Source organism: Ptychodera flava, chromosome 7, assembly GCF_041260155.1.
Source record: "Ptychodera flava strain L36383 chromosome 7, AS_Pfla_20210202, whole genome shotgun sequence".
In the NCBI taxonomy this organism is placed as follows: domain Eukaryota; kingdom Metazoa; phylum Hemichordata; class Enteropneusta; family Ptychoderidae; genus Ptychodera; species Ptychodera flava.
The window spans coordinates 13,639,468-13,653,079 of record NC_091934.1 but is presented as its reverse complement, the minus strand read 5'-3'; the positions used below and the strand labels follow the sequence as shown (position 1 = coordinate 13,653,079).

The 13,612-nt window shown below is 38.9% G+C and overlaps 1 protein-coding gene across 1 annotated transcript in view; it reads left to right on the top strand.

Moving 5' to 3' along the window:
- The window catches only part of LOC139136264 (mucin-22-like), a 29,746-nt gene that overhangs the window by 9,702 nt on the left and 6,432 nt on the right, over window positions 1-13,612 (top strand). Inside the window, exons 2-5 of the mRNA XM_070703992.1 lie at window positions 7,322-7,552; window positions 7,997-8,266; window positions 8,679-8,746; window positions 10,184-10,341. Of these exons, the coding sequence (XP_070560093.1) occupies window positions 7,322-7,552; window positions 7,997-8,266; window positions 8,679-8,746; window positions 10,184-10,341 (727 nt within the window). The remainder of the gene's footprint in view (window positions 1-7,321; window positions 7,553-7,996; window positions 8,267-8,678; window positions 8,747-10,183; window positions 10,342-13,612) is intronic.

Genomic DNA, 13,612 nt, shown 5'->3' with positions numbered 1-13,612 from the left:
AAAGAAATATGCACGTATTAACACTTCTCTTGAAAACTCCGACTCAAAATTTGTACGAAAATAGCATATATTTATCATTTTTTAAATCTTTCTTCATGCTTACGGCACAGGGAACAAAGTCTAAGACTTCGCCAAAATGGTTTCATTTCTGTTATTATTTTTCTATTTTAGCACTTGGTTTGCAGGCATACAGTAAACATTTGGGATGAAGCCCGCAATTGCAGGTGAAATTTCCAAAAAACTCATCGGCGTTCTGTTTAATTGACCTGTTTGGTTCTGAGAAGTGATTTAAGAGGGTATCATACGAAGAGTCAAAAATACGCAGTTGACACTTCATGGAATTGAATCAAACTTACTTCTAGATTGACGCAATGAGTCACCCGAGCGGACGAATAAAGGAGGTCAAATTAATGACGCTATGGACTGTTTCCATGACGAACTTAGCGAGCGCGCATTACCAATGCACAGAGCATGCGCTCTATTTCAATCGGCGACTTAAAACATGCTTCCTTTTTCGCTCTCAGGGTGTTAAAATAACGTAAATTTCCACAGAAATGGCGTGTATCAGTAATCAGTAGACAGTTTTAAAACAGGGCAGCAATAACAACAAAACTTACTCCAAATATTATCTGTCTTTATCTACAACTTAAGTCTCATGAATCTTGTAACCTTCTGACAGATCTAACGTTTGCTTATGTCTTTTCTCTCATTTAAAGGTTTGGGACGAACCATTGTACGGTCCCCGACTTGGTGGTGTGTGTGAGAGAAAGAGACAGAGAATGAGAGACAGACAGACAGAGACAGATACAGAGAGACAGAGAAGGAGACAGATAGGCGTACAGACAGGCAGACAATCAGGAATAAAGACAGACAGAGAGAGGGGACATTTGTGCGTGTGATTCACATTTACCCTGTAGTAACAGATGATTTATGTTGAATAGATCTGACCAGCGACTGAGAAAGCAATCCAATCTACAAGTATGATTATTAAGTCGTACCATTTAAAAATAAAGATCAGAGTGTATCAACCCCTTCAAAAGGTTCCGGTCGGGATAAGGGAGTTATTGTAATTTGAGAGTGATAAAATTTATGCTAGTCAGTCTTGAAATGTCCTCGTACTTGAAAGATAAAGAACACATTTCTACTTTTCATTCATTGTTTGATGGTCTTTTTAGTTCTGTCGTTTATGACCGTTGAGGAGAGAAGCACGTGCCACTGCCGTAAATTATCCGACGTAAAGAAATCGGTCAAGTAAAAAAGGTAGTCTGTGAAACTTTCTCTACCAGAGCCTATACTTTAAAATATATCAAAACTTATTATAATATTTAAAAAACAAGATTTCTAACTCGCCAGCCGTAAACATTTCAGCGTCCTAGCAATACAATCGAAGTCGGACAATTGTCCATCTTTTGCACTTTTCATTGGGTTAAAGGTCGTCCAAACTAGTTCTGACGTGTTTCATTAGCTTTGGTAGAGGCGATGAGCATTTTCTTTCTATTGTTGTGAGCATTTGAGAAACATTCAGAACTTTTGAGCAAAAAATCAAAATGTGGGGACGTAGACCCTGGAACGAGACTTCATCTGGCTCCCTGAGTTGTACTTGGCAACGTGATATCACTCAACGTAGAAATATTTGTATTGGTTCGGATGTCAGCAGCCTATGCTACTTAGAGTCCTTCAAATGATTTAGGTCGACACAGCGACGAACTTCCTCTGTCATCCGATTTTTATTGGGTGATAAAAATTCCGGCCACGCACAGTTTTCATTCATAAAAATACCCGCGTCGCACGAATCGCGCATTATGCAAATTAACGATGAATTAACCAGAGGTGTACCCTATTCTATATTGTTTGTCCTGTCGTTAATCTATTTAAAAAATCACGTTCCGTTATGTGATAAAAATGCACAGGTTAATAAAACAACAAGCAAATTGTTGAGGAAAAATCAAGAATAATTATGATGAAAGAAAATTTGTTTCGCAGCGAAAAATGGAAACAACCCATTCTTTAGGCTTAACATTTGACTTTTGATCACGTGCTTTGGTTCGAAAAGTTTTTTTCTGGTAGCTTTGTATTTTTTCTTCGCGCTCGTCCTGGTAATTCTTTCTGTTCTTTCAATTGCTAATGAAAACTCATGATCTGCTAAAAAATCTACGTTAGAAGCGGTTGCCTTCTCTTTGCATAACTGACCTTTTTGCCGTGCAATACTCATCTCCAAACCGCAAGGCACTACAACCTACAGCGTGATATGAACACACGTGGTGGTGTTTGCTATTGGCACCTCCCCGCTATTGAGGTTGACCCCTCCTCAGCTATTGTTGTTAATCCCTCCTCCACTGATGACGAGATTGTGAGTCATAAGGTGACGTCATCCTCGAATTCAAATTTGTTACACGTGGTAACAAGCTATGTCTCAACCAATTTACCGACAAGGTTGAATCAAATTAAGACACTTTGAAATATCTAAAAAGAGGGTCAAAATCCATGTAAAAAAACTAAGTATTGTGTTTCAAAAAGAGTATAGCTCGGCAGGGAATCCTTTTAATTTTTGTGCTCAAAGCATCCAAAATAAAACAGAGCAAAATTGAAATTCATCCATTCCTTCTTTGAATTCGATGTAGAACATATTCGGGTATAAAGTAAAATAGGAAGGTAGACATAATCACAAACGCCAATTTATACATTTCATAATTTCTCCCACATTGAGTAAAACCATTCCAAACTTGTTATTCAGATGCAAAAACATAACAGTTAAAAATGCCGGTCAACAGAAGCGCTCCCACACTGGTCGCATATCATTCGATAGAAACTTATTTATGCTAATTGATCGTATTATGTGACCTCTGACTTATTTCCAAGTGGGACAGCTCTGCAGATTTTTCGACCCATACCTACCTCTAAAGTCTTATTCTATCACGAACACTATGCATACATGTATATCGTTTAGATAACAAAAAGAAGTTTAAAGTGAATACAGTTACTATACCTTGTGACTATTCACTCAAGGTTAATGCATAATGTCAGTATGATCAAACAAAACTTACAAGATAGGTGTTTTATAATGGTTTTTAAACAGCGAAGAAACTTTTTTTTAATTACACGAATTTCCTAAAGTACGACGCTAAAGCATGAAGTCAAACACACTATCTAAAGTCTTTAATCACACTTATATCTATCAATATTTTTTTTTAAATTTTCCCCGCCGTGCCTTTCTTAAATTGCCACATGGTCGTTCGTGCGCGACCTTTCGCCAGAAGAAGGTCGTTGATTGGAGAACAATCCCATTCAAACACACCGTCCGTTAAAATGTCCGGTATTCGTCGGAATCGGATCGGATGTATACGATTATCTCAGCTAATGATGCCAACATGAACAACATCTCTGTGTAATTAATGGCGTATTAGAACTTTGAAAAGCTTTAGGAATTCAGGATAAATTGGAACTCGATGAATCCCCTTTCTTCTACTTTCTTAAGTTTAAGGCTTTTTGTTTTAACACGCTACGCTATAATTAGTTCACAACCGATGCAACTTTTCATTCTATCGCTGCGAAACGTTCCATATAATTTTATGCACGTTGAAGAATTTCGTTATAAACACTGTCCAATTTTAAGATAATGATTGTGAGAAGATTGTTGTATATCACTTTTATGATTATGAACGGCTTTAATGCTTGTATTACGATCTGCAGGTGGTATTACAATAAATATATTTGAATTTCATGTCTATGAATATATATCGGTATTTTGTCGTTTCGTGGAAACACAATCGACGTACGGACCCTATGAGAGGTCTGCGTTAGGATATACAAAGCGACGAAACTTGAAGAATGCGGGCTCCGTACTGTTCTACACGTGCATGGGGTTCACCGACAGTGGCTGATCCAACCAATGCCTGCCATGCGGTGCGAAGATGATACCACAGTTACACTATCCAAAGGTAGAATAATCGTTATTATACAAAGTTTTTGGACGGCGGAAAATGTCGACGTTATCCTTGTGCGGAAGTGGAACATATTGAACAGTCTGAGAATGTGTGAGTCGATTAAAATTCGCCATTTTTGAATTACATAGGCCTGGTTGAGATTTCGCTCAAGATTGCGACGAATTAATAGCATCGATCACATCACTGTTGAACCGTTATAGTTTTGTTTCGTTTACCAGTATATCGTTGAACTCTTGACGGTGCCCCGCTTTTCATCCGACCACCGGAAACCGCGTGGGGTCCGCATTGTTCTCAACAATGTGGTTAAACCATTCAAAATAACAGGAGCTATTGAAGGGATTGCGTACTCCAGTATAGCATATCACAATGGACCTGCACACAGCCTATTCATCCGTTATGTTCTCAGTGGATCTCAAAAGTAGGACACGACGTCACCGTATAATCAGGATCGCTTTCAAAGACACCACATTCCGATACTCTGCCGCTTGGGAATCATAACAGAGTATGTGGGTAACTTGTTTCGGACAGGTTGAATATCTTGGACAATCGTTGTACAAATTGCAGCTACAATCGTTGAAAACCATTGTACTGTATTTGTGTCGCCTGAAGTTGTAGTGGGAACAGTACAACAGGAAATATGGTATATAATTAATTAAAAACACACTTTCTACGCTGTCCATGGCCAGATGGTCAGTTGAAACCATGAAATAGTGTAGACAAGGACGAGAAAAATCGAGGTATCGAGGTATCGAGGTATCACGCCACTGAATCAAGGTAGAGGAATGTGCATAAAGTGGTAGAAGAGATGGCCAAAGTGAACGTCGTGCATAGTTTAAATTTGAAGAAAGTGAGACGGTGACATAATCAGCGTTGACAGGAATCATCAATGGTTGGCCACTCTCAGGTGGCATTTGCCGTTAACAATCGTGAAATCCTCGTTGTTCTAAAGATATTCTGTCATAGTCTCTCCACTGTGTCTATGAATGTGTAATATATTGCGTCATTTGTAATACCACCACCTACACACAATGCCAAGAGCTAAGGATTATCTACAAGTTGGGTTTGTGTAGAGGCTGTTGGTTTGATTTGGAGATCTCTCATTCTGTGACTTATTTTTTCTCCTCTTTTTTTTGCTCGGTTTCTGCTCCGAAATGGTATCTAGTAACAGAATAAATGGCTATTTAACAGATTTACTGACTGGAGTACAGCGATCACCAAAAGTTTTATTTACGAGCTGAAAACAAAAATGTACTGTGTCCAGATTATATTGATGTCGATCACGTTTCGAAAACATCAAAGGGACTTGAAACTGTCTTTTTTGAGATGGTAACGTTTCGTTCCGTAACGTTTCGTAAAACGTGACATTTGTAAAATGTATTCCCTGCAACAGCTTTTGTACTCCCGTCCGTCCGTCTGTCTGTCTGTCTGTCTGTCTGTCTGTCTGTCTGTCTGTCTGTCTGTCTGTCTGTCTGTCTGTCTGTCTGTCTGTCTGTCTGTCTCTCTCTCTCTCTCTCTCTCTCTCTCTCTCTCTCTCTCTCTCTCTCTCTCTCTCTCTCTCTCTCTCTCTCTCTCTCTCTCTCTCTCTCTCTCTCTCTCTCTCTCTCTCTCTCTCTCTCTCTCTCTCTTTCTTCGCTTCGGTAAGAAGTGACCAAAATTTCTGTTTTCAAGATTCAGTACTTTGCCGTGGAATGCTTTACATTAATGACGATATTGGTTGGTTGTGACGTGAGAGATCCAATGAAATCGTAAAATGGAGGAATTTACAGGTAGGAAATGTTTCTTAAGTAACCACATTGAGATAATTGAATGTAGAACACACAAACACTTTAAGTTCGTTATTTTTCAAACTTCCCGCCAACTTGTTTATACATACTTCGTTACGTTTGATTCAAGTACCACGTGACCAGTCACACTAACGTCTTAAAATTCCTTAAAGCAGCACCTGCTTACGGGAGTGGATTATTTTTTTCTTTTCCTTCTACCTTTCTTCGGAACAATTCAAATTTCCGCGAAGGCCCGTGGAAAGTTAGGAATGGATCGGGCTGGTCATTCATGGGAGTACAAAGTCGGAAGTGAAAGTGGTTCCGGTCGAGTGCTTTTCAATGGAAACAAGTGAAGCGTTGGTTTGAAGGCGCCTACTGTTGTATGGCTTATTACACTAGTACTATTTAGACAGGTTGAATAAGTCTTTTTTTTCACTGCCCAAAGTATATATTAGACCATGGCACGCGCCTTCGCATGGTAACAACGGCCGGCACACGGGCAGTCACGGGGGTGGATCATTAACATGCGACGGAGTCGTTAAATCAGTCAATCGCTGTGGTTACTCCTTTTATCATAAGCCAAGCCAATGACAAACGACACATAGACAAGGCATGTGTGTGGAAGCACAGGCATGTGTGTGGAATGTCTTTTTTCGAACATTTCATTTTCAAAGACAAAAACCAATACACTGTGTCAAATACCATCACATGCAAATATGCTCACTAATTCCCAGTTCTGTAGAAACTCTGCCCCTTAGCCTAAAGGGTTTTACTGGCTGACAAATGTAGTATTTTACCGTAACTGGTTCCTCCCGCCACCAACTGATTACACTTTCTCGTTTTCCCACACTCAAATTATACATCTCAGAAAAACACAAAAGAAGTTATGCCACTTACTGTACAAATGACACCACAATCTACCCTTACCATGAGTTGATGAATTTGAAAAAAATTCTAACGACTTTCCAAATCACTGTAATTATTATAGAAGCGCCTCAGAGTAATAATTGCCAAATTCAAATGTTTGGAATAAACCGTCATCATGGGGTTTAGTAATAACCGCTGTCTACCTGGTGGCTTAAAATATATGTTGACTTACTGTGGCCCTGAACTTTGACCCATAATTATTAGTACCGTTTATAAAAATCTTATTGATTCCTCAGCGCTGTACAGACCGTTCTACCTCCATGCCATAGAGCGATACACTGTCGTCAGTACAAAACATAAAACAGTGAATGTCATGACGAAACTACAAACACGTCCAATCATAGACTGAACAAGATTACGGATGAAAGCAAACGATATCGAAACAAGCACACTCACTTGTGTAGCATTTCAAATTCTTCAATCGTCGCTGGTATAGGACGGTTTTTCGTTTCCGGTACCAATAACACCAACGTTCCCGATGACGCCGTCATGGATCCCATGATGACGTAGGGAAGAGGCTGCCATACATCGGACAGCAATCGCATGAAGGGCATAATGATCGTGGATATACGGCTTGTCAGTATACAAAGGCTAAAACCACTATTACTGAACATAAATTCATTCAACGTCCCGGGTCTGAAAATGGTGGCTATGTGAAATCTGCTGGCCAAAATCCCGTGCCACCAGAGAGACAAAACAACACCATTCAAAACGGTGATCAACACAGACCAGGCATCCAGAGCCCTGAAAATCCACCACAATCTGACAAACAACAACCAACAGAGAAAGGACGATACCCCAGCCGTCCTATACACAATCCACATGAGTCTAATGACCATGAAGCACACTCGGGAAACCCTCGTCCACCAGCTAAGGGACACTTCCTTTACCAACCGGAAGTTTCAAGGTTCGGTCCTGGTGAGTTCCGGATGGAACGCTCATTTTCTTTGAATGCGACATCGGAATGTTTCTCGATGGCATGGGAGTAGTCAAGTGTCATGATGGGCAGTGGAATGGCATATTTCGTGTATGTCAAGGTCAGTATGTTTTGATATATACTGATCGCATTTTGTTCGATACGTCAAATGGTAAGATTTGTAATGGATCAAAAGAAAAGACTGAAAACATTTTGGTTGCAAGTATAAACTGTATGTCCTATCTTCAAAGCAGTTGTCTGTGTCAACGTAATTGAATGTAATCACGTATATCAGTCATTGTATACAGTCAACTTATGTTTATCATTACAGTAAAATTCCAAACGATTGCAATTTATTGGACATATAATCTATTGAATGTCAGAGAAAATAAAACAGTTTAAAGACATTTATAAATTTGAATTTTATCGGATAGATATAATGACAGACAAGCCAAGGTGACAGCAGAAAAGACCATGCCCCCTCAAGACGGAATATACCACGTGATGAGCCAGTTTCAACCAAAACGACGGGAGCAACATCTGTATCACCAACATGCCCTCCAGTGGAGACAACGGAGGGGTCTTGTGAGGAACGCACGTCTGGCTCAGCCTTCAGTTCAACGCTAGTCATCGAAGAGGGTCTCGAATGGGATGACGAGCTAGTCAACGCAGGTTCATGTGCATATTATTCCATGTCTTCAAATCTCGGATATAAGGTATGGTGGTTTCTTATTTATCACTGCCGTACCAAGTGACATCAACTGAAAAAAATTGTAACGGACGGGTATTCAATTCGTTCAACGCAGCTAGAGACATTACAGCGTGTGGAGAGAGTTCATTCTATATGCTGGAACGACTTCCCTTGCAAATTTAACTCATAAGAAAAAGTTCGCTCAGATTTTCGAATGGTAACTTTCAAAAGGTCCAAATGATGACATTTATTATGCAAATATCAACAATGCATATTTAAGAACAAACAGAAGAGTGATAAAGAGGAGTTATTTCTTGACCGATTGCAATTTCTGTGATGCACATGCGCCTTGTTAAGTTAATACAAATGTATTGACAGCACAGTTGACGTCGTCGACATCTAACTCATTCCGACCTCTTCTTTTCTGAATTATACAGTTGGCCCAGGTATTCAATGCAAGTTCCTTGACAGATGAGTTTAACTGTATACAGATTGACTCATTCAGGTAAAACTCACAGCTTTCTATATTAGATCTCACATTTTAAACGCTCATGTTATACCATTAAATTTACCATACACCATGCGTAGACGCTGACGAGATAGGTAAGCTCTTTGGTCTATTGCAACAATATTACGCATTCCTTCGTTTCTATGATTATAGAAATAACAGGCGACGCGCTGGCCATTAACGTTTATTTATGGGCAAGGGCGAGAGGAAAGCCAAAAATTAACGGGCGAGGCTTGCCGAGCCCGTTAATTTTGGCTTTCCTCGAGCCCGAGCCCATAAATAAATGTTAATGGTCAGCGCGGAGTCTTTTATTTCCATTATATTATCAACGAACCCCAGAATCCGTCAAAATTTACGAAAATTTCCCACGCGAACGACAACGGGGCCCCAGAACTTGTCAGTGAGTAGTGCGCACACTGTAAAAAATTTTCAAATCTGGAGATTTTTTTTAAAAAGTGTCTAAACTTGGCCCACAAGTGTTCCATTTTATTTTGCGTTTGATCATGATCTTTGTACAAATTACAATTTACGTTTTAGCTGAAAGGTTACGATGTTTACGATATTATTCATATTAACGGGCACAAAAACGAACCAGTATTGCATATTTGTGGTCGGTCACATGGTTCAGGTCGACCAATTAAAGTGCAACGGACGGGGCATGGTAATATAATGCTTAATATTACTGACACACGTTCTCCGCTTGTGATTATACAGTAGAACGAACAAAAGTGAACAATAAAATCACAATATTTGCCGATCTGTGGCAATGACTTGAATGTGGACGAAAGCCCAGCATTTCTTAAATTTCACTCTGTATACTTGGGGTTTGGTAGCACAGTGAGATCAACTAAGTTTTTAAATTTAAAATTTCACTCAGAATTGTTTCCAAATTGTACTTTAATTTTTGTCTTTATAGGTTAAATACATGAAAACACTTTTAACACGATTGGAACTAATTTGGGATAATTGGCTTTTCATGTTGTGCAAATTTCTCAACAGTGTTAGGTGCCATATAGCTGAATGTTGCAATATCGCAAATTACTCATAAAAAACAAGTGTGTAATATAAAAAGAAAAGCAGATGAGATAACATTTGTAGATTAAATCGACATTACTTCACCATCCAATTATCCCAAATTAGTTCAAATCGTGTTTTTCAAGCAAGATCATTCTTTATTATTTGTAAACCAAACTAAAGATCTCATTCCTGCTCAGAATAGACACATTACTTTTGTGTCAATTGTATACTTAATGATTTATAGTTAGCTAGGCGAAACGTCATCTACTTAAAAGAACCTAAGTGCGTTGTGTTTAGGTGGGGAAATATAGTGCATTTAATCAATTCTAGGACTATGCCGCCTCGATTTCGTATTTGACAAAAACGATGCATATCATCTTAGAATCAGTTTAGCACGACTTTATTATTAACCTTCAGTCAGGGAAGTGTAGAAGTCAACTACAATGTCGTTTTTGAAGAAGACGCTAACGTGACTGAGGCTGACGTCAAAGTCGCCATGTCAGAAGGATTGAACAACACGGCTGTCTTTGAAGAACTGAAAATTGACGCTGAAGCGATTGAGTTCGTTGTTGTCAGTGAGTATAATCACATGCATATGCTCCCTTCCATTTTATTTTATTTCTTTTCAATTTTCTGATCTATCACCTGAGGGGATTCATTTTGAAGAACTTCGGGTATGAAAAGCTTTCACCGTCTTTCTTTAAAAATCGAAAAATTTTAATTCTTCATGGAGTTAACACAGGGAGCTCGGAAAATCTTTGGAAAGTTGTATCTCTAGTACCAACATTTGCACGGTGACCCACGATTTTTATTCTTGATTTTGAAAATGAATAGTTGAAAGATTCCTGGAGGAAAATTTGAGCGAAAGTTTAAGTCTTTAACTTTCGAGGTGTGTACTACCTCAATGCAATTTGATTGATGTTGTATTTTTACTTATCACAATTTGGCCATTTTCTACATGTCATTTCGGCTAATATTTCGCGAGCAGCTATATTTGTTGTTAATATCGTTGACTACTGGATAACAACCATGTTCCTTTTGTCGAAGATGCCGGTCTGAAATACTACTATTTGCAATGTATGCGATACAAAGAGATATATACGATATTATTTGTACAAATTCAAAAAGTATCGCAAATTCTTATTTTATGTCACTGGAAGGAATGGTAGATGAAAATTTACAAAACCATCAACGAATAAGAAATCTTTCACGTGTGAATATTACATCAAAACTTTTTGCCTTTTGGGAATATCCTTGAACAAACATACGAAAGAGGTAAAACGAACGAAAGTAACATGCGGGGAGTAACTAGTTAATGTCATCAACGATTAAATGATTTTCAAATAAGGTGATTTATTTTTGCGTCATAAAGTATAAAAAGATGACTGATGATAAAGATTTCAGATGCATTATAACATTGCTTGGTGTGTGCCACCTATGAAATAAACACAGCGTATTAGTCTTAGACTCATCATTGCATTATATGATGGATAGAATTATTGAATCACTTAACCCCCACCTCCCCACCCCCATCCCAACCCACCCCACCCTAGCTATCCGTTACGCTTGGTACTGCATTCTGAACGTCTTTTAAAGTTTCCTAGTTGCTTGAAACGAAAAAAATGATTAATTTTCCCAAAACCGATATCTATACATTCTAGCTGTCTGTACAGTGCATGAGTAGTCTATCGTTATTTATTTATTTATTCACATTAAGGTATAACCATTATCCAGTGCTTGTAGACATTTGAATAGGGTTGACCTTTGACACGTAATCGAAGAAAATTGAAACTATATTGTGATCATAGGAACGTTAACATGAGCAAGATGAAAATTTATCAAAACAACCTGAAAATATTCACGCTTTCTTTTCTTCCCTGCATACATATTTTAGAAGAAAATTGCAATGGTTATATTCCATTCAAAGAAAATATAGACCGTATTTTTGGGTTATCTCGTACGTTTCAGTCTTTTCATGTTTACATGCCGGAAAATGCCAAGAGAGTTTGACCGGTTAAGAAGGGCTTGACTACGCAGTTTCTGCGTAGTGAAGCTTCATTACGTATTCATGGTGACCCCTGGCCAGCTGTCAATAACTTTGGGGGCTTTTGTCTTTTGGCCTGCTTTGCATATGCGTCGTTGGACACGACCTGCCAATCACCCAGGTAGTCAATTAAACTATTAATTGACTGTTTACCGACCCAATTAACACTATCCAGCAGTATCAGTCATATTTTAATCGCGTGGCCCGGGTGGGCACAACGTAGAAACGCGTGTATTTCTGTGTGTACGTTTCACTTGTGGTGTTGTTTGTACCGGGTGTTTGTACCATCGTGTGTCCTTGTTTCACCTACAGCATTACCTTCAAGGTGACAGGCTTACTATTAATGTTCAGTATCATTGCACCGAGTTCTGCCCACGGTGAAAACCACCTGTTTTGCCTACTAATTACTGCCCGTCGCTGCCCGTCCTGAATGTAGCCTATCTATAGCTACAGTAATCACATAAATCATTTATCAGTTTTGATATATACTCCTAAATTGTAAGTTTGATCAAAATCGAGACCACATTCAAGGCTATGCAGACTGTCCATGTACGCACACACAGTGACAAGAAGGCGGCAAACACCTACTCACCAAGCACATCGAATCGGCGAAAAGAAGCATAAAAAAGCTAGGCTCATCGCCAACAAAACGCGCCAAGCGCTAACAAAAACCCATACCAAGCGGCCCTTTTCAGGGCCACCAAATACTCCAAAAAGGGAACTACCAAAAAATACGATAAAATGACATAGAACACACAAACACTTAAAAGAAATAACAAAAATCGTACACATAACAAACAACTGAAACACAACATTAAATACAAAATAAACAATCACAGTAACGTAACAGAAAACATGGCCGTGGAAATAAATCAGCTATTTCCAAGAAAAGCCGACAACAACATGAAATTCAACAACAACTATCATCGCTCAAACTATGAAACTCCGAAAAATAGTACTAGGCAAAAGCCTTAAAATTCATTCGGACACCAACAAAACCAAACAGAATAAAACCACCTCAGGATTTCAACAAATAAAGTCGTATAATGTGACTACGCTACATCGTGAGACACAAACAATCGCAACAACACCAATTCAAAGAAAAGTCAAATTGGACTCCACGAACAACAAAAAAACAAAAACTTGAAAGCTATCTGAAGCTTCTAAACTCGCACTTCTAGAGATACCCTTTCAAACAAGGAAACAAAACATGTCGCGTGCCAAAAGAATCGCGATAAACCAGCTTGCAAACATTGAACAAATTTTGGGAAAATAACCCTTCGACAAGGGTCGGTTTTTCGTTATTGTCAACACAAACCATAGGGGAAAGAAATCAGTCCCCTGGGGTGGGGAGGGAGGGGTTTTTGTGCAACGGTTTACCTTATTTAATTTTATTAATTTTGACTGTGATATTTCAAATAAAGAGTTCAACTCCACACCGTCTGACTGCTTTATATATTACCGACAAGTCCTTATCTCCTCTCCAACTTGTGTATACACCACTGTAATTGCTCCGAAAACATTGCCAACTTGCTAATCCGCTGTCCGTATCAGCGGATTAAGTGATTGAGTCAACACCACAGCCGTCCCACACGCATTAAAATAAGTGTGTGACGGCTGTGGTGTTGACTCAATCACTTAATCCGCTGATACGGACAGCGGATTAGCAAGTTGGCAATGTTTTCGGAGCAATTACAGTGGTGTATACACAAGTTGGAGAGGAGATAAGGACTTGTCGGTAATATATAAAGCAGTCAGACGGTGTGGAGTTGAACTCTTTATTTGAAATATCACAGTCAAAA